The 23493-nt window shown below is 50.0% G+C and overlaps 1 protein-coding gene across 2 annotated transcripts in view; it reads left to right on the top strand.

Moving 5' to 3' along the window:
* The window catches only part of MSI2 (musashi RNA binding protein 2), a 339416-nt gene that overhangs the window by 228353 nt on the left and 87570 nt on the right, over positions 1-23493 (top strand). For both annotated transcript variants that reach the window (XM_078064887.1, XM_036106012.2), the window contains exon 7: positions 14743-14791. In XM_078064887.1, the coding sequence (XP_077921013.1) occupies positions 14743-14791 (49 nt within the window). The remainder of the gene's footprint in view (positions 1-14742; positions 14792-23493) is intronic.

Below are 23493 nucleotides of genomic sequence, written 5' to 3'. Positions count from 1 at the left end.
GCTTCTCCCTCTCCCTCTGCCTGCCACTCTGCCTACTTGTGCTCTCTCTCTGTCTCTCTGTCAAATAAATAAAATCTTTAAAAAAAAGTTACGCTTACACTGTACCACATTATCCTGCAGTCTTTTAAGTGTGCGATAACATTATGTCCAAACACTGTACATACCTCACTTAAAAAAAATACTTTTCTATTCAAAACATATAAATGATACAAGTAAATAAAATGTATATAGTAAGTTAATAAGTTAAATGTATTTAATAAATTAATAAATGTATTTAACATTTAGTAGATAAATAAAATTTATAAAATATAAGAATATAATATTTAGAAACACTAGCTAAGACATGCTGACCACCATCTGAGCTTTTGGCAAGGCCTAATCACTGATCACAGATTCACCATAACCAATATGAGAATATGGGAAAGTTTGAAGTATTGGGAGGGTTAACCAAAAGGTCACACCGACACACGAAATGAGCAAATGCTGCTGGGAAAATGGCACCAGTAGACTTACTGTACACAGCGTTGCCACAAACCAATTTGTAAAAATTGTAGTATCTACGAAGTGCAGTAAAGTGGAGCACAATAAGATGAGGTGTGCATGTACTTCAAAAAATCTAGGAGGACCTTAAAAAAAGAAAGAAAGAAAATCTATCAGACATCGTGGATACCCCATCCCAACTGAAATATCAGGTGGGCCTGTTGTAGACAATGTATCCCAACTCACTGGGTCCCTGATCACCTCCTGCTGCCAACAGCCCGAATTTACAGTTATGGGGAGTGTTGATAAATACATTCCCACACCCCAAACATAGTAATAAGTATAATTTGTTGGTGTATGAAATATCCCAAGGCCCGTAATATGTGTCTCAAAAATGAAAGAGAGGATTTTGATGGCTTAAAAAAAGGAACTTTGGAAACCACTAGACACGAGGCTCTTTTCTGTCTGAAGTTTTTTCCTTTATCCTGCAAAAATCTTTCTGAAACTCAATCAGGAAGCACTTGCAGTACACTCATTTTTTTTTCTAAGATTTTATTTATTTATTTGTCAGAGAGTGAGCACAAGCAGGGGGAGCAGCAGGCAGAGGGAGAGGGAAAAGCAGGCTCCCCGCGGAGCAGGGAGCCCGATGCGGGGCTCGATCCCAGGATCCTGGGATCATGACCTGCCAGAGGCAGATGCTCAACCAACTGAACCACCCAGGTGCCTCTGTACACTTATTTTTGTATTAGTTACTCTAGTAGGTGCTGCGGGTTTGCTGGGCGCCGGGGAAGGTGATGAGACAGGGGCAGTGGGGACTATCCACACAGATGCTCACGTGACAAAATAATATTTTGGATTGCTTCTGCCAGGGCCAAGTACAAGATACAGGTTAAGGGATCCATCTCTCTGCGATAAGCATACCTTCTTGTATGCCTACTTTATCCAAATGAAGAGAAATTAGGGCATCCTTATTTGCCTTATAAACTGATCTGCTAGTGAATTTCTGGAAATAATGAGCCCCCTTGTGGTTTTTAAAAAATTATTATAAATTTTTATTTTTAAATAGTGTAGGACTCACAGAAAGTTGTATTAAAAATAGTACAGAGAGCTCTTGTGCGCCCTTCACACAGCTTCCCACGATGGTAATATCTCCTATAACCATAGCACATTGTTAAAACCAGGAAATGATGCTGGTACATCATCAGTTTTAACAGCCACTCCTGTGGGATGCAGGGGGGATGTATGCGCACACGTACAGTTCTTTGAAATTCCATTGCCTGTGTGGATTGGAGTGACTGTGCCCATAATCAGGGTGCAGAAGTGTCCCATCACCACGAAGAAATTCCTGCACCCTAACCCCTGGCAACCACCACTCTGTTCTCTCCGTCACTATAATTTTGTCATTTCGAGAATGTTACAGCAACGGAATCATACGGTATGGAATAAGCCTTTGAGATTGACTTTTTCCAGTCCGCATAATTCCCTTGAGATCCATCCAAGCTGCGTCCCAGTAGCTTGTGTCTTTTTATTTCGAGGAGTTCCCCACTGTAGGATGCACCACGGCTCATTCTTCCGTTCCCCCCTCGCTGTCTAAAATATGCTGTATTTGCAGACAACTCGTTACAGCACAATACATAAAGCAAGGTGCCCTTATGAGGGTAAGCCTTGCTCATCTGTACTCATGTCTCTAAATCGGAGCTTCTGGTCGTCGGTACGAAGTCTCTTCTCCCGTTACGCAGCCCTCAACTGACGGACCTTTGTGGGGCACCAGCATATACTGTGTCCTGGCAATACCAGAGGGCAGTCACTTACCATTCACTGAGGGCTTCCTTGTATATTATGTTAATAATTTCTGCATCCCAAGTTAGGCTGAGGGTCAGGTAATGATCATCACCCCTTTTACACACGAGGAAACTGAGCCGCCTTGGAAAGCCTTGCCTGAGATTGTGCGTAGGTGGAAATGGTGGGGCGGGATTTGAACGCAGGACTTGGGATGCCACACCAGGCTCCTTCTGCTCCACCACTCCGGCTCAGGCTGGACTCCTCTGTCTTTGGCTTTTTCCAGCTCCAGACACTTTATGATCTTCTCTGAATAAGAAGTAACTTCGCCAAGTAACCGAATTGTAGCCTGTTACCGCACTTGAACTTTGGTTAGCCATTATTTGAAGACACTTCGGGAACTTAAAAGTAACAAAATAGGGTTCCTTTAAAAATAGTATGTAGCGCAGGCTTTCCTTAACTTGTTTAAATTTCATGAAGTCTTTGGGTCACGGCTGGTCCTGGGGGTGACTTCAGGGACCCTGGGGGGACCGAGGAGATTGGCTCTCAGGCTACCCAGTGGGGAAGCAGCAGGAGCTTCTTCAGATGCCTCAGCCCCGACAGGGAAGCTTTGGGATGGGTGGTCCTTGGTGCTCTGATTCAGGTGCCTAGATGCCATGCGGTTCACAGGATTCTGCCGCCTGCCAAAATTGGGCTTCAGATCAGAGGGAGCTGCTATTTCGGGCATCTAAGTGCCACCGCGCTGAATTCAGGCCTGAGCAGCCGACCGAGGGGGTGGGGCAGAGACGCTCCGAGCCTTTGAAGCTCCAGAAAGGGTTCAAAAGAGCCTTGGAGAAGGGATTCCTGCACTGGGCGGGAAGTGGAGAGGTGACCTCTGGGTCACTTCTAACTCCCGAGTCTGTGATTCTGAGAGGAATGGAACCTCCCCCCCAGTTCCCAACAGCCACTCCGAGGCTGGCTGAATTCCTTAGAATCACAAGCCGGCAGAGAAGAAGGGCCTGAGCTTTAGGACACTGTAGTGACGTCCCTGTGACCTCTGGCCCATCGCCTCACCCCCCTCAGGTGCAGTCAGGGAGAGAGGTGGGGCTCTGGAATCTGCTGGACCCGTCTGCCTCCCATCCCAGTGGCAGGGGGCCGTGGGGGAGAGGAGGCACTGTGGCATGGGTTGTCTAAAAGGCCAAGGGTCACCCTAAACCCACATTCTTTTCATCCATCCTCTGCAGCTCTTTGTGCTAGGCAGACAGTAGAGCCTTAGGAAATACTAGCTTAATGAATACATGTGTCACCTTGGCAAACCTCTCCCTCTCCCTCCATCCTCGCCAGCCATTCTGTCAAAGGGGACAGGCCGAGGGGCTCTGAAGCCCTGTCCTAGAGGGTCATGCGCTCACAAGTTTCCTGCCCCAGACCCTGGCCTTTCCTAGGTACAGACAGGCTCTCCATCCCATTATCAAGCCATGCCATTTACCCTCCCTGTTTTCCAGGCAGAAAGGAGATGCACATGACCCAAGGGACTGAAAGCAGGTTTGGGACCTAGGCTTTCCAAGCCTGCAAATCTTCTTTTTCCCCTCTCCCCAAGCGTATGGCTGCAGCTACGCTTGTCACCATTCGAGATTACATTGGCCACAGGAGATGTGGATGATTTTTCCATTTGGTCCTGATGTTTATTTCATGCCCATCAATATCAGCCCATATTAGGACAGATGAGGTGGTTATTTACAGGCTGTGCATTTTCACACTTGGTAATTATAAAGCCTTCCCCTGTTCGGTCCGAGTCGTGGAGATCTATTTTGGCAATTAGCAGTTTAGTATTTGTTTAATGGGAATGCAGGAGAGCGTTCCGGCACATCAGTGCTCCACTAATGATTTGCCTGTCTCCTCCAGAGCTCGCAGGTTTGGGCCTTTTTCACGGTAGGTGAGGCCTGATGGGGAGCGGCAGGCGGGGGGACCTGGGAGCGTTAGGCAGCCCGCCTGGCTCTCTGCTCTGCTCCCCGCGCACACTGGCACGCACGCACGCACGCACGGCCAGTGCTGCAAACAGGCCGTGCATTTCCAGAGCACAGCCGCCGCCACTCGAAGGCACCTCTCACAAGAGGCCGTTGGGCCAGATGCCATTTCCGTGGGACACCTGTCACGCCTGCCGGAACCAACTGCTTCTCCTGCAACTGCTCGTGCCCGGCCTCCCTTGCTGTCCCTCTCCCACCACCTCCCTCCCTTCGCCGCCTCCTGTCTTGAGCCCTGGCTCGCCGCCCCCCCCCCCCCGCCCCTGCCCCACCCTCCCGGCTGGTGCTGGACTCCCGGCTTCACCTGCTCCGCCCCAGTGGGGCCCCCGCCCCAACCACGCTTCACACAGGCTCTTGCTTTCCCTGCTCGGTTTTGAGAGGGGGCCTCTCTTGCCCTCGCAAGGGCATGCTGGGTCTGTGAGTGGCTGTCCCTCAGCCTGACCTGTTTGCAGAGTTGGAGTGTGTGCATCTGCGTGCGTGCGCAAGGGGCTTGCCGGGGGTGGGGCAGCGACAGCGGCTGTCCGCAGTGTCCTGCACGTTAGGTACTCCCTCGCCACCACTGGAGCCTTTGTAACCGTCCTGGGAAGCAGGACGCATAGCGTTCTCAGGGCCCAGGCACCGCGGGGACTCACAGGGGCTGAGCCCCAAACTGTGCTCCGGGACCCCTCCACCAGTTGCAGCTCTGCCACCAGCTTACTCTGTGACCTTGGAACAGCCCGGTGATCTGGGGGCTTTCCCAAGTTTGCCCATCTAAGAGGGACAGACCCCTCTTCGGCACTCCCTCCTCTTCTGAGGCCACCTGAGGCAGCACGTGTCTGCCTTCCTGGTTTACCTCATCGATCCTCTTAACTTTCTGGTAGAGCTTTAAGGCAGTGTTTGTGTGTTCTTTCAGGAGCCCGTGACACTACCCTGAGCCCCGGGGACTCAAAAACTAGAACACCATTAAGGGAGACCAGTGGGAAGATGTAGGGACGCTTCCGGTTTTAAATCCTGGCCCCACCGGTGACTGCTCGTAGGATCCTCGGCAGGTCACCTGATCATAACTTCCTCACCTGTATAATGGGTATGATAATATCTCCCTCAGAGCCATTTTGATAATTAAATGAGCTTTGCATTTGCCTATTAAGCGCCATTAATGGTAGCTATTACAATAATCATTGTTTCTTGGGGGAAGATGGAGGCATTTCATAACGTAGAGTCTGCTGTGCACTTGTGCAATGAGAACCTCTGAGCAGGAGGCTTTGCCTTTAGGTAAAGGAAATGTCTAATCTCCAGGAGAGCTGTTCAGAGGCCCCACACTCTTCAGTTCCCATGGGCAAGTGTTCGTTTGTTAAATTCGTACTTGCTGTCAGATCCATACTTCGGTGTGTTTTATTTGCTAAGTTAAATGGGAAAATGGACTGAGCCCGCAAGAATAAAAAGAAGTAAAAATAGGGGGAAATAGGGCTGGTAAAAAAGAGTCTTGCCAATGGGGATAGAACCTTCTGGCCAAACTTGGGAGCCCTCTAGGAAGAGTTTAGGAAATGTACTTAATGCACTGAACTGGGTACCAGTAAAAAATGGTTTAAATGGCAAATTTTATGTTACGTATATTTTACTCCAAAAAAAAAAAAAGTTTAGGAGACACTCAGCAGACTCTCTTCTTAGTCAGCTAAAGGCGTGGCCATGAGTTAAACTATTTCAGGTGGATGCAACCCAGAATTTTTGGACCCTTGGAATGGGGGGAAGCGTGCTACAAACGCCCGAGTGCCTCGATGGCGGCAGACGCGCAGGGGAAAATGCACAGAGGTCGGGGGTGGCCGAGAAGCCTGCGTGCCCGCAGCAAGGGGGTGGCGAGAATCGGAGGCGGGCGGGCGGGCAGAGGCTGGGGGGGTGAGTGAGCTTCGGACTCCTGAGGCCAGCAGCTGAGTCCTGGGCCCAGCCCCTGCCAGCTCCGGGACAGCCAGTGAGGGAACGGAGGACTCTGTACCTAGTCCCTGTCTCCGGGGATTGTGGTGAGGACCAAAGCAGTAAGGGTATTGGTGAAAATCTTGGGTGACGGTGGCAGAAGAGCAACGGTTTCATTAGTTTTCTCAAGCCCTCCGTTCCGTTTTTGGCTATGCTGAGCTTCTTCTAGGACAGGGCTCTGACTCTCTTGTCCTAAGACCAAGACAGGGCAGGGAGAGCTCCCCGAAAGCAGTCCGTGACAAAGGAACTGCCTGCTCCGGACTTTTCTGGCAGGGGGTAGACCGCCAGTCTACAGGCAGCCAAAGCTCTGTTCGGTGCCCCTTTTCCTTAGGGCCCATTTATTTCTGGGACCCCTCGGCCCCGTTCTACCTCTGCCACCAGCTTGCTCTGTGACACACAGGCTGTGATTAAGGCTCAACTCAGCTGTATTTAGCCATTCAGAACAAGGATTCTCAGCTTTGGCTGCCCCTGGGATGGCTAGGGAGCTTTCAACACTCCTCTACCAGGCTCCCCCTTCTAGAGGTCTGATTTAACAGGGCTGTGTGTAGCCTCAGCAGCCGGGATTTTAAAAATTCTTCAGGTATGGGGCGCGCCTGGGTGGCTCAGATGGTTGAGCATCTGCCTTCAGCTGGGGTCATGATCCCAGGGTCCTGGGATCGAGTCCCGCATCAGGCCCCCTGCTCAGTGGGGAGCCTGCTTCTCCCTCTGCCTGCCACTCCCCCTGCTTGTGCTCTCTCGCTCTGTCAGATAAAAGAAAGAAAAGTTGTTCAGGTAATCCTAGGGAGCAGTCAAGATTAAAATTCAGCGTAATGGGATCTTCCGGCCTGCCTCCTTCTCTTCCATCCTTTCTTTTGGGCAGTGATTCAGACCAGCCTCCCTCTTCGCAAGGCCAGAGCGTACAGAAAAGTCTCATTTCAATAAACGAAGACACCGCAGCTGAGCTTGGGGGCAGGGGCAGGTTTTGCTTCTGTCTGGCTGGTTGGAGGAGAAGTGGAGAGCATTGCCATCCCATGTCTTGAAACGGTCCCCAGTAGGACAACCTCCATCTCCAGCTCCTCTGTCCTGGGCAATCCTGCCTCCTCTATGAGTCTCTACTCTTGTGACTTTAGTGCCTTGAGTTTATAGAGCATAATAAGGTCTGTTAAACCCTACGCACTACAGTATCACGGTGTCGCATTTATGGGCGTTTATTTAAACCAACTCTTGAAGTGTTTGAGTGGGAGCAGGAAGCGAAATTCAAGGGCATTTGTTCTGGGGGAGTATGAAGAGCTGGGTTTCTTTTTTTTTTTTCCCTTTCCTCTCCCTCCTGTGTCTGACCAGATAATTTAAGGATCATTTGAAGTGCCATTTCCTGCTTTGTTCTTGATATGTATGGCATGTGGGTGTATGTATTTGGATCCCAAGAGGAGTGGGAAGTTTCTCAGCGTGTGTTGGCCACAGCAAAGCTCTGGAGCGTCCTGACAGAACAGAGTTTGTGAAAGACCAGTGGTGAATTTGATGCTTCTAGCTGTTGTCCTAGCGGCTCTGTGGTCTGTTTTAGCATTCTAGGCAGAGAGTTTTCACGAGTAGATCTTAGGCGGCCATCTCGTAGTTTCCTCCTGTTACAGATGAGAAACTAAGGACAGAAGGGAGGTGACTTGTCCTCCGTAAGATCCCAGCGGAGCTGGATTACAACCTGGATCCTACCCATGCTTTGTGCCACGCTGCCTGCCGCACTCTGCTGCCTCCCAGCATCTGCCGAATTAGTACCAGTAACTCAATTCCCTTTAGGTTCCTCCTGGGGACAAGTTTTCTGCGTCCCCAAATCAGCATCACTCCCCTTCTGTGTACTTGGGCAACCAGACCTGCAGGCAGAAGAAACAGTGGTCTGAGGGCACACTCTAGGCTCCCAACCTTTGGCCAACGGAGTTGACCAACAGAATTTTTGACCTCTCTTTCTAGGAGCTTCTTTGCTTTGTGACCTGAAAGGTTTCCTCTTTGGCCGTCACATGAGTTGGGCTGGGCTGGCTAAAGTCCTGCCTGTGGATATGGTCAGTACCAAATGGCTACTTCTAAATTCACCCAGCAAGAATGCCTGGCTCACAATGAACCTTTTGACTCATTATAAAGAGGGTTCGTTCATTCATTAAATGAATTAGGATTAGAGAGGCATCACCCACTGACTTGAGTGCTAATTATTGCTGATTTTCATGGTGCTCATTTAGTGAGGTACATGTTGCCAATTTCTCCTGGCACTTCTAGGATCCCTGTCTCCAACCTTGCTGCTGGGGTGAGATTTAGAAGTAGTCCCTTGCCACCCTGATACCTGTATTCCACTTGGAATATGTAACTTGACAGTTTCATACTCAGCCCATATTCCACATTTTACCTCCTTCCAGTTCTTTTCTTGCTTTTGTTCATTGTCTAGTATTCTTTGAGACTGCCTGTGTATCTTCCAGTAGGTTAAAATCTTAAAAAAAAAAAAATAGGGACCATGTACAAGTTATCTATTGCCACAAGAATGCTGTGTAACAAACAACTGCAAAACCTCAGTGGCAGACAATAGCTGTTTCTTCCTTTCTTTTTTTTTTTTAAGATTTTTTTTTTTAAATTTATTTATTTGACAGAGAGAGAGCACAAGTAGACAGAGCGGCAGAGAGAGGGAGAGGGAGAAGCAGGCTCCCCACTGAGCAGGGAACCCGACATGGGGCTCGATCCCAGGACCCTGGATCATGACCTGAGCTGAAGGCAGACACTTAACCGACTGAGCCACCTAGGTGCCCCAATAGCTGTTTATTTCACCGGTGTAGAGTCCACTGAGAGTGGTTCTGCTGATCTTGTCTGGGCTCACTTGCATGTTTTGGGGTTGACTAACTATCCACTCATCCAGGCTGTCCTCGGCTTGGGCAGCTGAGGGGACTTGGCCCAGCTCCATGTGCCTCTCATCCTCTAGCCGGCTAGCCCGGGCATGCCCTTCTCTTGGTGATGGCAGAGGTGCAAGAGAGAACAAGCAGAAACACGAAAACCCTCTCAAGGGCAGACCCAAAACAGGCATACCTCCACCTCATTTTGTTGACCATAAGAAGTCAAGTTCAGATACGTGGGATGGAGAGATAGACTCTGCCTCTTTGGGGAGAGGAACTGCAAAATTACAGAATAAAGGGTGTGGGGCCATTAATGCCAACAGTCTACCAGGGGCCGGTATAGTGTGCCTCTTACCTGTACGTAGGCCGATGCTCTGCAAATAGTGAGTGCTTGGTAAATATATGTCACATAAAAGTAAATAAAGTTAACATTAGCTCAGTTTTCTATTCAAGATCGAGTTGGCTGGCTGGAGTTTATCTGTTAGAAGGAAGGTTTTTATCACCCTGGTAGAATCCAAATTTTTCTTGCACTGGGTGCAGGGACAGCTTGGTTGTCACGAAGATGTCCCTCTTCCTGTCGTCTTTTCCATCATAGGTTTTACTGTCATTATTTTCAGGGTCTTAGGATATAAATGGATGAGAGACAAGGAACAAAGAGGGGAGGACTGTTGTCACACCAAAGTGTGGCAGCTGCCTCTGGAGGAGAAATTTGATTCCATGTACTGAGCACTGACGTGTGCAAAGAGCAAGAAGCAGCTGTGTCCAGTGTGTTTAACCTTTGTTCTTATTTCTCATAGAAAATGGGGACCCCAGGCCAGCCACTGCATAAGTATCCCCCAGGAGCTCTTTGGAAATGCAAGTGCCATAGCATCAGACACTCCAGGGGTGAGGTCTAAGGGACCCGTGTCAAAATAAGCCAGGTGGTCCTGATGTGGAGGAAGTCTGAGGAGCCCTGCCCCCACCCCCATGGCCAATGGCGTAGCTTCGTGACTCTCAGATGTGCTGTGTGCACGATACACGCCCCTGAGGAGGTTATGGTGTGGTCTGAACCTGGAGATAGGCAGAAATACATGGTCAGGACTTGCTGGTGCTGAGACAAACAGGCGGGCATCCCCAGCCATCTTATTTAAAAGCTACTTTACCTTGCCTTTCGTTCACGAAGATATACCACCAAGATGCCAGGCGGCATTTGAACCCACCCTAAGTTATTAAAAGGTGCATCTCAAGGTTGGAGCGAGCTCCTTCTCTCAAAACAGACCAAGCGTGTGCCAGGATGTGAGGCAAAGTATGCTGAGGTTCGGATATCTCCTCTCCTTCTCAATCCCTCCAGGGACACCCCTGCCCCAAGACCACTAGGCCCATGGGCCCCCACCTCTGGTACAAAGAAATATGTAAGCCTGGTAAGGGCACTGTCAACACAAAATAAATACCAGTGCTAGTCTTGAGGAGACACCTAACAAGAGTTAGTGGTGTTTTCTACTTGAGGTCAGAAAAATTCCGGTGTCCAGCGCCCAACTCTCTGTGTCCTGGCACCCTCAGATGAGGTCTGGGGTTCACATCGAAGTTGATGACTCCTCACAGCCAACTGATCTACCTGGGTTTCGTGTGTGTGTGTGAGAGAGAGAGAGAGAGAGACGGACGGACGGACAGACAGACAGAGACACAGTCATCAGTCTGCTCTCGCTGGGGTTGAATATGGGTTACCTTGACTGTGCTCCTCATTCGCCCGTGCTGCGGACTCACACAAGCTGCTTCTGTTGGATTCACACAGAACCGTGAGAAACAGCCCCGTATGTGAGGCCGTGTTTTTCATTCTATTCAGTCTTTGTATATTCAAATTCTCCCAGTTTCAGCTCTTGCTGTTCTGCCAGATCTCCATTGCATTGATGGCTTCTCTGAATTAATAAGTGTTTTGCAATCGCTGAAAAGTTTTTCCCCACCACCGCCCCCCAGCACTGGGTCTTATCCATATTGATTTTTTCTTTCTTTCTCTTTCCTCTCTAGCTATTTCTCAGATGTTTTATTTTGTAAAGTGTTAATAGAATTTTTCTTTCGCCCTGACATTTTATCTATTCAGGAGGTCTCTGCGAGTCCCATTGTGCGAGTGGACTGTAGAGGAAGGAGCTCTATTCTTTACGACAATGGTTGCCCTAAAAAACATACACAGAACCTCCCCGTCGCTCCCCAGGGTGGAGCAAATGTTGGGAGGGTAGCGGCAGAAAATATCCAAACTTTGGAAGGGAAAGAGGGAGCCAATTACACCCTGTTGAGGGGTTCGGGGTGGGGAGGCATTGAAAATACTTTTTTTTTTTAAAAATATTTATTTCCTAAGGGGATCTGAGTTTCAGTACCAAAACATGGCCAACACAGAAGGGAGGCTGTTTTCCTTACTGTTAGGCATTTTTAGCTCCAAATAAGCACTTGGCAAACGTCTTAGAAAATGTGGAGATGGGTGTGAAACAGATGTCACGTTTACCTGTGCGACACCCACCCACCCGCACCGCAGGCGCTGGAATTCTTACCGAGGCCCTGGGGTCTGAGTCTAGTACCATATGCTCGAGTGTGACTGCTCTGTGTGCAAACAAACCAGTTGATCTTCTGGTGGTTTTGCTTGAGTGGTGCACCGAGGCAGACGGCTGTGGTGTGTGTGGCCTCCGCAGGTGCCCGGGGGGGACTGTCGAGCCTGCCTGGCTGCGGAGGGGTCTGGTGAAGGCACCCCTTCTCCACCCTGGTACCCGGCCGAGAGAGAGGAGCTCCCTGCTGGCGAAGCAGTCACCATGCAAGGCCATTTTCCTCCCAGTCACTGACTTTAGAAATGGGGACCAGAAGGGGAAGGCCCCAGGAGCCTGTTTGTTCAGACTCGGTTGCTTAGCAACCAAGGGGGCCCTGACTCCGGAAGGGATTTTTAAGCTAGGGCAGTCCCTTCGAGGTTTGCAAGGTTTGTGTCTGGCTTGCCTACCCCCTCCTCCATTCTTACCTTGACTTTGCTTTTCCCCCTGTTCTATTTGATAGCATCTAGAAAAATAGATTTGATTTGTCTGGAGGCAGCATTTTAAACCTGGTTTTATTGCTTTGCCCAGTGTCTTCCCCTCCATCAGAGATTGTAGTCTGGAAGGAGTGAAGAATGAATAGCCTACGATTCCCTCTCTCAGCTGGCTTAGCGCAGGCCCCCAAACTCATTTGTGAGCCTTTGAGCTCCAATGAACAGTGCTCAGTCCCTCCCAATCACACACACACACACACACACACACACACACACACACACACACACTGAAATTGCTCCAAGCTCAGAGCCCTTTGGCTAGCGGCTCTGTCCAGGACCGCATGGGTTGAGTTGTAGTTTTACTGCCAATCTCGGGCACAAAATGAATGAAGAGACCAGGCTGCTCACCTGGCCAAACTGAGTACCCTCCCCAGGTGAGTAGCTGATCGGCTAGGACAATACCTGCACTATAGATGGGTATTTTGGTATTTTGTCGAAGAATAAAGAATTGGATCGTAAGTACAAGGAGTGGAATTCAAAGCCAAATCTGGTTCAGTGAGGGTGACTTTCTTGAGATCTGCATGGAAATTGAGTGTGGATCCTGAAATCTTATCGCTAGAAATATCCAAAAGGGTTGCAGGATGCCTAGAAAGACTGAGGGAGGAAGAGGAAGAGAGACAGAGGATAGCTTTGGTGCTTTCTACTCTTTGATCTGTTTGTAAAGGTCCTAGTATGAATGTATTAGTTTGCTGGGGCAGCCATAACCAAGTACCACAGACTGGATGGTCAAACAACAAAAATTTATTTGCTCACTCTTGTGGACGCTGGAAGTCCAAGATCGGCAGGGTTGGTTTCTTCTGAACCTTCTCTCCTTGGTTTGCAGACAGCCACCTTCTCCCTGTGTCCTCACGTGGTCTTCCCTCTGTACCTGACCAGATCCAGATTCCCTCTGTGTATAAGGACCCCAGTCAGTACTGGATCAGGGCCCACTCTAATGACCTCATTTTAACTCAATAACCTCTTTAAAGACCCTATCTCCAAATACAATCACATTCTCAGATACTGGGGGTTAAGATTCCAACATCCAAGTTTGGAGGGGGGCACAGTTCAGCCCAGAGCAATCAAGGCATTAAATTTCCATTGTGTATAACTGGAAAAAGTTTAAATATCCACAGAAGGATAACTGAGTAAGCAATGGTTTCTCACTCTGTGAAATATTATGCTGCAGTCAAGATAGAATTCACAATAGCTCACACCCATTAGGATAACTACTATAAAAAAAATTCCAGAAAATAACAAGTGTTGGCCAGGACGTGGAAAAATTGGAACCTTTGTGCACTCTTGGTGGGAATGTAAAATGGTACAGCCACTGTGGAAAACAGGATGGCAGTTCCTCCAAAAATTAAAAGTAAAGTTACCATATGATCTAGCAATTTCATTTCTGGGTGTATACACACAAAAAAATGAAAACAGGGACACAAGGAGATATGTATACATTCATGTTTATTCACAATAGCTAAAACCGAGTATCCGTTGATGGATCAATGAATAAGCAAAATGTGGTATATACGTGCAGTGGAATATGGATGAATCTCGAGGACATTATGATAAACGGAATAAGCCAGTCACAAAAAGACAAATACTGTGTGAGTCTACTTAATATGAAATACCATAGTCCCCCCTTATTCATGGCTTCAGTTACCTGCGGTCAACCGTGGTCCTAATGCAGGTGATCGTCCTTCTGATGGATTATCAGATGATCCGTAGCAGCCGAAGGCTATGTCACTTGCCTACGTCATTCACCTCATTTCCTCTCATCATGTAGGCATCTTATCATCTCTCTTTGTCAGTAACTTTACAATGAGATATTTTGAGAGAGAAAGACCACATTCACATAACTTGTATTATAGTATATTTTTGTAATTGTTCTATTTTATTATTTGTTACTATTGCTAAATCTTCAACCGTGCCTAATGTATAAATTAAACTTTATCATAGGTATGTATGTCCAAGAAGAAACATGGTATTTACTGGGTTGAGTACTATCCGAAGTTTCAGGCAACCACTGGGGGTCTTGGAATGTCTGCCCCGGAGATGGGGGGACCTCAGTCACAGTCATAAAGACAGCAGATAGGATAGTGGTTGCCAGGGGCTGGGGGGACGAAGGGGATGGGTGGGGTTATTATTTGATGGGGTAGAGTGTCAGTTTTATGAGATGAAAAGAGTTCCAGACATGGATGGGTGGGGATTGTGGTTCAACATTATGAATGTACTCAGTACCACTGAGCTCTACACTTAAGAATGGTGAAGATGGAAATTTTTATGTTATGTGTATTTTACCACAATAAAAAAATTCGGAAGAAAACCAGATAATATTCACGACGTACTCATCTGGGAATTATTTGCAATATTGTAATATTATATAAAAAAAGAACAAGGGGAAAATTCCATTACAGTATGATTTAAACTATATTAAAATAGGCATACAGTGTATGTTTCCTAAAGGGAAATACATCAGATGTTAACTGTGGTTGTTCTGGGCGGGAAGATGGAAAGACAGTGATTTTTCTTTCTAATATTTTGTGTTTTCAAATAAATTTTAATGAGCACCTATGACTTTGAGGGTGGAAACCACCCTCCCCCAGCAGCATATAGCGTTTCGTATGTTTTGTCAAAATTCCTAAAGCAGACTCCCTTGTTTGTTTTGCAGGTGGAGGATGCAATGCTGATGTTTGATAAGACGACCAACAGGCACAGAGGTAAGATCCCCAGCCGAAAAAGTTTGCCCCTTCTGTTAGTTGCCCAGCTGTTGAACATCTGTATTCATGAGGGCCACCACAGCACAAAGAGTCCAGATCCTGGACAGTTAAAAATCAGCCACACCCAACTCGTGTTCCGATATCCCTTTCTGATCCTGGCTTTCTTCGTCTTTGCTAGACCTGAGCACTAAGGGATCCAAGTGGAAATTATTCATAGCAATTACTCAGCTGAGCTTTCAATTTGCATTGAAGGAGGTGGTTTAGAAGTACACTGTCAGTCTGACAAGTCAGAAAAGAAAAAAAATACCCTCTTGTAGGTTTATTCGACGTGTACGGGGATTGCAGACGTGGCAGCGCCCGTTTGCACGTCTGGAATGTTCAGAGGGCTCCGCACTTACTCATTTTTTCTCCTGTGCTCTTCCTGTCCTATCCGTGTTTTAGAAAATAGGTCTCAACTTGGGGGTCTGTGAACCCCCGAAATGACACAAACTGTTTGATGTTTGCGTTTTCTTGGGAGATGTTCCTAGCTTTGAACAGATTGTCAGAGGGGTTTCTGACCTCCATACCTCCCCTCCCCAAGAAAGGAACACGTTGAAATTATTGCTTTAAGCAGAAAATTGGACGAATCTAGAAAATCCTCCCAGACGAAGTAGAGTCCAAGGTTATGGCTTGGCGTTCTATCTCCTGTTCTCCGGAAGCTCCTGGTTTCTGGGCCTCCTATGAATGGGGCGCTAAGGAGCCGCGATTCGGAAGGGAGGTGGCAGGAAGCAGCATTCTTGAGAGGAGCCAGAGGGAGCGGTGTTTCCTTGCCACTTGGATTGCATTTAGATGTTTCTTGTGTTGTTTACATTCTTGCTGTCACCTGTGATTAGAAGCACTGCCTGTATGCCTCTCCTGTTGGGAGCAGGCAGCCTGAGTGAAAGGGAGGACGAGGGTCGGGGGTGGGGGGCAGGGGGAAGGGGCTGTCCTGAGTGTGCCTGGCAGTCCGGCTTCCCAGGTGTCCATCCACAGCATCCTCAGAGGGGAGGGTGGAAAACTGGGGCATCGATGTTGGGATATGTTGGGATATGTTGGGAAGGGATGGGGAGGGGTGGAGGGTGAGGTAGGGGATGGAGAGGGAAGAAAAGAAGAGCTTACGGGTGTGGAATGATTGCTTTGTTCTCTGCGTTGCTCAGCATCCTGAGAGCCGAGAGAGCGGGAGGGGAACAGGGTGCGGAGAGGGGCAATTCGTGATTATTCTCTGCCATCATCCTTACAGGGTGTGTGTGGGGGGGGTGTCCGAGCACTGCTTTCCTGTGCATCATCTGATCTGATCTTCACAGCAGCCCTGTGACTTCGGGAGAATCACTTAACTTGTTTATCTTGTTGATCTCAGTTTATTCATCTATGAAATGGGGATAAAGGAGTACTTCCCTATAGGGTTGTTTGGAGAGTCTAGTGCCGCACATATCAATGGTGCCTAGTTTAGCTCTTACCATTATTGTTTTCACTGTCATCATCTGAGGTGACCGAAGCTCAGAGGGGGTAAGGGACACACCCCAGGTCAGAGCAGGGGCTCATCCCTAGGACTGCTGATTTCAAATTCTGCTCCTTCTCTGTGGTCTTCACATGCGGACGGGCTTGTTAAGAAGAGCGTTCTCATCCATTTGTTTTCAGGGTGGGGAAGGCCCATCTGAGTGTGGCATTGGTGTTCCGTGCTAGAATTCATGCTCCTGGAAGAGTCCTGAGTGGCTTCTAGGCAGTGTAGCCTTATCACTCTTTTTTTGAATATCCACCAATAAAGGGATTTCTGATCTGCTCCAGATCAGGCCCTATATTGGAGGGGATGAAAAATCATCTCGTGCAGCCCTCACAGCCCTGCCTAGAAGGAGGCGTGTCATCTGGGGGGCCTGAGAGGGCCGGTGACTTTCCGTGTCACGTTATTCAACTATTAACAGACACAGGCAGGTTCACACTGAGGGCGTTGGGCCCTCCGGGCATAGCCCCAGAGCAGGGGCCAGGGAAGGTTCTCCCTGATTTCTAACCCAAAGGCTTCCTGCTATGGGTGGTGCCTCTTCCCTTTCTCCAGGGCGCTGGGTGTGGTGCTGGGCAGCGTCCCTCTGTGACTCCTCTGGTGAGGTGGAGGGAGGTCCCTTTTACTGCCCTGAGCTCAGAGTGGTTCCAAGGATGGCACTGCTCGGTCGCCCGAGTCAGGACTTCTGGGGGGCACTGGCAGGAAGGAGGCCGGGCACAGCCCCGGATGCATGCTCCGTCCTGCCCCCAGCCAAGGCAGGGCCTGCCCAAGCACCCTCCTGCCCGGCCAGAGGGTAAGATTCCTGTCGCGGATGTAGGACTTGAATAATTCGTGGAGCCCAAACAAGGGGAAAATGGGGCCTCTTAGTAAAAAATCATTAAGAATTTCAGGGTGACAGCAGAGCATTGAACTCAGAGTGGAGCCCTTCTGAGCGTGGGGCCAGGGCTGCCGTGCAGGCCGCCCACCCGCCGAGCTGGCCTGAGTGGGTGTAGCCCGGGGGGTGTGGGGAGAGAAGGCAGGAGGGAAAGTGTGCCAGGAAGTTTCAACAAGGAGGCCCTGACGTCCTCCTTCCCCTTCCCTCCTGTACAGAAACCTGCTCCCTGGTGTTCTTTCTGTGTAGGTGGGAGCTTTGACCCCCCCCGCCCCATTTTCCAGCCCCTCTAAATAGCTGAGAGTTTCTCTTTGAACTGGGTGCTAATGCTGGGGTAATGCTTAAGTGGTTCAGAGCATTTAGGAGGGGAAAGAACTTAAAAAAAAAAAAAGACCGTGTCACCACAGAAGCACATATCCTCCATATGAAACAGTGGGTCCCCCATCCCTGGCCTGATGGAATGTGCATTTGGAATCAGGTGATAAGCACAAGAAAAGAAAATCCTCCCGGCAGCCACCTTGCCCCAACCTTACCTTCACCTCCTCAAGCTTCCCGTTTCCCATTATCTTATCAAGAAGAAAGTGCTGCAGTAGCAGAAGTTCAAGACACCTCTCGGGCTGGCAGAACCACCAGCTTTCTTCTTAAAGAGGTGCACACCGTTAACCCCGTGTGCCACCACGGTGCTTGCCCAGCACCCACGCACCTAACTCCCAGCACAACCCCGTCAGGCAGCCTAGCGCCGGGCCTTATGAAAACCACCTGTGTGCCCTTGGAGCTAGGACAGCCGTCATCCGGGAACGCTGCACGGTTGGGCCTGGGATTCGGGGAGTCGTGTCCGTGGGGCTCACGGGACCACTCCGACTTCTCTAGCCACCGTGAGCCAGAGGTCAGGGCTAAGCATCCACTCCTCGCCCCACAGTGGCTACGCCCTGCCCCTGGCCCCCCGTTAGTCCCATAGGGACAGCGTGGCCCTCAGTTACATCTGTTCCCAGAAACGACAGCCTGTATTTCTTTCCCTCTTACATCTGTACTTGGACCTCACTCACGCCCTGGGAAAGAATCCAGGGGAACAGGAGACAATGAGCCCTTCCAGGATATATGTCCTCCCCGTGGAAGCAAGAAGAAGGTCATTCAGAATGGGACCCACACAGAGGTGTGGAGTCTTCCCCCACTCTCCGCTTAGAGCAGACCTCTAAGCTCCTCCTGTCCCCTTGATACCTGACTGGGGCACATTTCCTAACCTCTCTGATACCTCAGGTTCGTCCTCTGCAAAATGGGGGACTGGGGTTGATGAGCTCCAGGACCTGAAGTATGTTTCTGGCTTTTAGCCTTTTAACTGAGGGAGTGTCCAAGATTAAGTCCTTTTTCATTTTTATTTTTTTAGCTAGGAGAGGGAGGTGAGGGGTTGTCTTTGGGTCCCCTGAGATGAAGATGGGCACACAGGGGTGCCCTCAGGGGGCAGCGGGCAGAGGGAGAAGCTGATCTGTGAGGCCCTGGGAATTCTGAAGCTAGGGCTGGCCCCAGCGGGGTGAAAGGGCTGACCTTACACCTGATGTTGATCTGTCACAGGATGCGGCCCACCCTGGGAAGCACCTGTGACCTTGGGCTTGCCCTGAGGACATCCTGGAGGGAACAGACAGCTGGGGGCCATCTTCCAAGAGCACTCCCAGCAGATCCTGAAGGGGGGGTCTGGGGATCTGTGGTTGGTACAGTGGATTCTGTGTTACCCAGGCCATGTTAACATTCTTGGTAGAAACAGCCTGTGCTTCCTGAGCAGTTCTATACCCCGTGCTTAGCACAGCGCCTACACGTACTGTTGAATCTTTATGAAGGTCAGAGGTGAACCCAGCTGCCCAGAATCCCTAGTTGGATGTAAACCCAGCCTGTTTGACCCAGAGCCCTTGTTCTCAGCTGCTCTGCAAGCACACTGCAAGGCAGTGGTTTAAAGCAGGGGATTTGGTGATTTTACCTCTTGAGCACCTCCTTGTTATTGGTGCTTCTCCGCCTACCCTTCTTGCTGGACTATGATGCACCTCCATTTGAGACGGAGAAACCGAGGCATGTAGAGATTTGGATGGCCACTTAGCAGGTTCCTGCAGCCAGGTAGGAGCTGAGCAGCTGATAAAAGCTGGGGCCTTCCATGAGATTCTTTGTGCCCAAGGGGAGAGAAAGAAGGTGTCTTTCTCATTTTCTCAGAGTCATTTCATTTGCTCTCTAAAAGCTGTTAGAGGTGGTCTGAAAAATATTGGGCTGATCATCAAAGGATTTAATCACTGGGGGAAAGTTTGTTGCTTTATCCTTGCAAAACTCAGATAAGATCTTAAATTCAGCATTAGGTATTGATCCCAGAGTGGGGCAGGTGAGGAGGGGCTGGAGGGAAGACACTACAAAGTGCTGTCCTTTCCAGTTTACCCTTTGGGAGGCAGAGGGCTGAGGGGTGAGCCGGAGAGAGGGAGGGAGGGTGGCATGGTTTGGATCTGTCCCCACTGTCCCTGCATCAGCCCTGCTTGAGAAAGTGGAGGAACGTGGGGATGGGGGTTGCTGAAATATATCTCATGTTCACCTCCTCGTCAGGGAAGGGAGCCCCCACCACGAGTGTCATTCCAGGGGAGGCTCAGCTGTCCCTCTCTCTGACCCCAGGCCTCTAGATTCATGAGCCTCGCACTGCCGGTCCCTCCACATCTGGCCCATCAGGGGAGAGCTGGGTGGCTGGGGGTCCAGTGGAAAATGAGTCAAGCCTGATGAAGGTCGGCTGGAGAGGGAATTCGTGCAGAGGCGAGACTCAGAGACGGGCCTTCTTACCTCCCGTGGCTTCCATTCCCCAGCAGGCCTGTTTGCTCCAGAACGTTGCCAGAGGCAAAGGGACGGAGACCGGGAGAGGACGATAAAGCTCAGTGTTTTGGAGGACTCCCCTCGCTACTGTTAAGGGTCGTTTGTTAAGTGCAATGCTGATGGCTTTGGAGAGAGCCAGGGGTTCTGAGACAGTCATTGGCTCCCCAACCGGCCCCTCCGCTGAACCGACCACAGCCCGGGTGGTTTCGTGACCCTCCGAGAGCACCGTCACCAGCAGGCCCCCTATGCGGAGGGCCCTCTGCCAGGGTGACTGTGCCCTCCCAGGAGCCACGGGGCTGGAAGGGCACCTGTTGGGCCCGTGTGGCCGGAGGGAGGAGCTTTCCGCAGGCTCACCTCCATGAGGTGGGGCTGACGGAGCTCTGCTTCTCCCTCGAAGCTTGCCTGGCGTCTCGGTCGCAAAAAGCAGTTGGCTGAAGTTGAAGGTCTCCGTAATTTGCGTAATCAGTTATTTTATTAAAACGGTGCCAGTAAGAGGTCGCTGAAACTGTGATAGAAGATAATGCTTTTCTAAGGAGGAAAAAGAGCCCTTAATGTCCTGACTACCTGCCAGACAGTCACTTTTGAAATTGACCTCTGAAGTCCAGACTGACTGTTTTATGTATGCTAGACATGATTCAGGATTGCCCTGTAATTATTTGTTCATCGGGGCCTTCTCACCAGAGCTGGGGGTGGGGGGTGCACGGGGTGCGGAATGTAAAAGGAGTTTCACAAAGGTGTAAACTAAATGAAAAATGAAAAGGTGTTGCTTGCTTCGTAGGTGTGGGATGTCAAAGATAATGTATGTGTGTGTTTTTCCTAACGGGAGTCTAGCATTCTGACCTTACCTGGGAAAGAAGGTTGGAACTCTCCGGCCCGTAGATGGGACTTTGTGGGATGGAGGAAGAAGTCCCTCTGGGTGGGAGAGGGTTGTTGGACGGGGTAGGAAGGGCGGCAGGGATTCCTGGAGTCGCGGCTGGTGAGGACACCTGGTGATGTGGCTCAAGGGCCTCCGTGCCCACCCTGGAGTCCAGCTGCTGCAGCCATGCCTTTGCATGGTCCCCACCTCTCAAATCTGCCTCTCGTCCCCTGTGCATGCTGCCGATGGCATTGGGCACCCATCGTGTGCCACCCCAAGTCTGAGAGGTATCAAGGGGTTTATTAGAGACCATAAAGCAATAGCTTGATCATCATTAGTACTGATCCCAATTCTGCATCTGCAGCCGGTCTGTTAATAGGGCCATGAATGCCAGCCAAGGGTCTTGGCTACACAGAACTTTCAGTCCAGTCTGTAGGATGATGGGATGATGTGGCCACCAAGCATGGCACTTGGGCTCTTTAATGAAGTAAAGGGTCTCGATCGGGTCCGGTGATAATCTTCTCTTCCCACAATGGACCATATTAGTGTGGGACAACTGCTTAGGAAAGTTACTGATAAACCAGGACTCTAGGAGAGAGTGTTCAGAATGGGGTAGCAACTCAGTATGATTGTGTCTCCTCCTGTCCACCCCAGGTAGAAGGGATGTGAGGAGTGGGGCGAGGGCAACCACTGTGGTTGTGATGTGGATGTTAATTGCTGCCTTTGGGTACTTGGAGAGACTCTGTTGGAAAACAGTTACGTGCATTCTCGAAGTTGGGCACGCTTTAGTTAGAATGTGGAAGAACTGCCAAATCCTACGGTGGTATAAATGGACCTCCACGTACCTCTCCACTAGATGCTCGAAACCCAGGGTGCTGGGCTCCTAACTGGGCTCATTCTAAAGCCAGGGCTGTGTAAGGGGGGGTGAGCAGGCTTCTATGTGCCCACCATGAAGGGTGCAACCCAGAGTCTTCACTCCCTTGTAGGGCCTTGCCCCGGGGCTGTGCCACTTTATTAACTCCCCACCCCAGCCCCAGCCAATAGCACGTTTCCCTCAAGGCCTGACCTGTCACCTGAGCCATCTCAGGACCTCCTCCAGTCTAGCAGGGATGTGCAGGAATGGAGGGTGGAAGGGGGGGGAGCGGGGTACAGAGCTGCAGCCCCCACCCTGAGCCATCTTTCAGAGACCAGCCCCTGGAGCTGTCTGCACATTTATTTTCTCCTTAAATAAACACCATTAGCCTTCCCGAGAAATTGGTGCAAACATGACCTCGCAAATAACCAATTAAAAGGGCAGGGTTGAAGGGGAATGCGCATTTGAAAACATGCAGAGGAGGCCATTAAAGATTCCCGTAGATACCCCAGCCCTGGCAACATCGATCTGAGACCTTAATTTTATTTCTGACAGGAAAGCAAGGAGAGTGCTTTAATTTTTTTTTCCCCTGAGCTAACTAAGTTCCGGAAGCGCCCATTCCGGCGCTGTCTCTTGAGATATTAATCAACACAGTAGCTTGGTTTCTGTTCACCTGCTTTTCTTTGTAGACGCGGAGGAGTACAAAGCCCTCGACTCCCTAGCAACGGGGCTGGGGGGACGGGGTGCCCAGCGCCAGAGGGAGCCTGTGTCGCCGGGGGGATCTGGCACCCTGGATGCACTGCATTTTCTGGAGCTGGAGTATAAATCTGAAACTTCTTTCCTTTGGAATAAAAGCCCTGGCACGAAAAGGGTGGTGAGCTAATAGGTCTTCCTGCCTCCCTCCTGGCTGAGGCCCACGGAAGCAGAAAGGGAGTGGGCCCAGGGTCAGCAATTTCATTGACCCAGAAATGGTTTTTTGTGGAGAGGGACAATGAGGCTTTTGTTGGGCCCTGTTCCCATAGAGGCCCGGGCTCAGACTCTCACGACATGTTGGAAGATCTCCGTGAGGGCAGGGTGTGGAGGCCTTCAGCGTGGCGACTTGATTAAAAGCACCCCCCTTCTTAGCACCACAGCGCTGCTAGGGGCCCGGGAACCAGAAGCCGGGGTGGCTGCCTCCCTGGGGACTCGAGGTTCCCAGCTCTGGACTTGAGCTTCTGTTCGGAGCCTCGCGGAGCAGAGGCCGTGCGCTAGGCCATCTGCATCTCTGTGTGGGCACGGTGTACTTCTAGACCCAGAGTTTTGCAGGCCATCCCAGCTTCCCGCAGGTGATCTTGGGCAAGTTACCGAAGAGCTTTGAGCCCTGTTTGGCTCCCTGGTGGGGCTAACATACTCACTCCATATGAGTTATTAAGTGCCCACCATGAGCGGGCCTCATTTCTTCCCTTTCCCCCTTAAGGAAGACCATTGGTTTAACTTCTTGAGGCAAACAGACTAGAGTCTGTGTTTGAATTTTAAGACCCTAATCTTTAAAACAATCTTCCCCTTCCCTTCCCCCACAAAACATACCCTTGCGTGTGCATAGACTTTCTGAAAGGATCCCCACAGAACTGGTCATAAAGCGTTAGAACAGCATAGTGGGTAAGAGCACATGCTCTAGAGTCAGGCAGCTGGTGTTTGAATCCGAGCTCTGCGACATAATAGCTGTGTGACCTTGGGCAAGTTACTTACCCTCTCTGTGAGTCAGACTCCTCATTTGTAAAATAGGAATGATGACCTC

This window comes from Halichoerus grypus, chromosome 2 (assembly GCF_964656455.1).
Source record: "Halichoerus grypus chromosome 2, mHalGry1.hap1.1, whole genome shotgun sequence".
NCBI classification, from domain to species: domain Eukaryota; kingdom Metazoa; phylum Chordata; class Mammalia; order Carnivora; family Phocidae; genus Halichoerus; species Halichoerus grypus.
The sequence above is the reverse complement of the archived record's forward strand: the minus strand, read 5'-3'. Positions and strand labels throughout refer to the sequence as shown.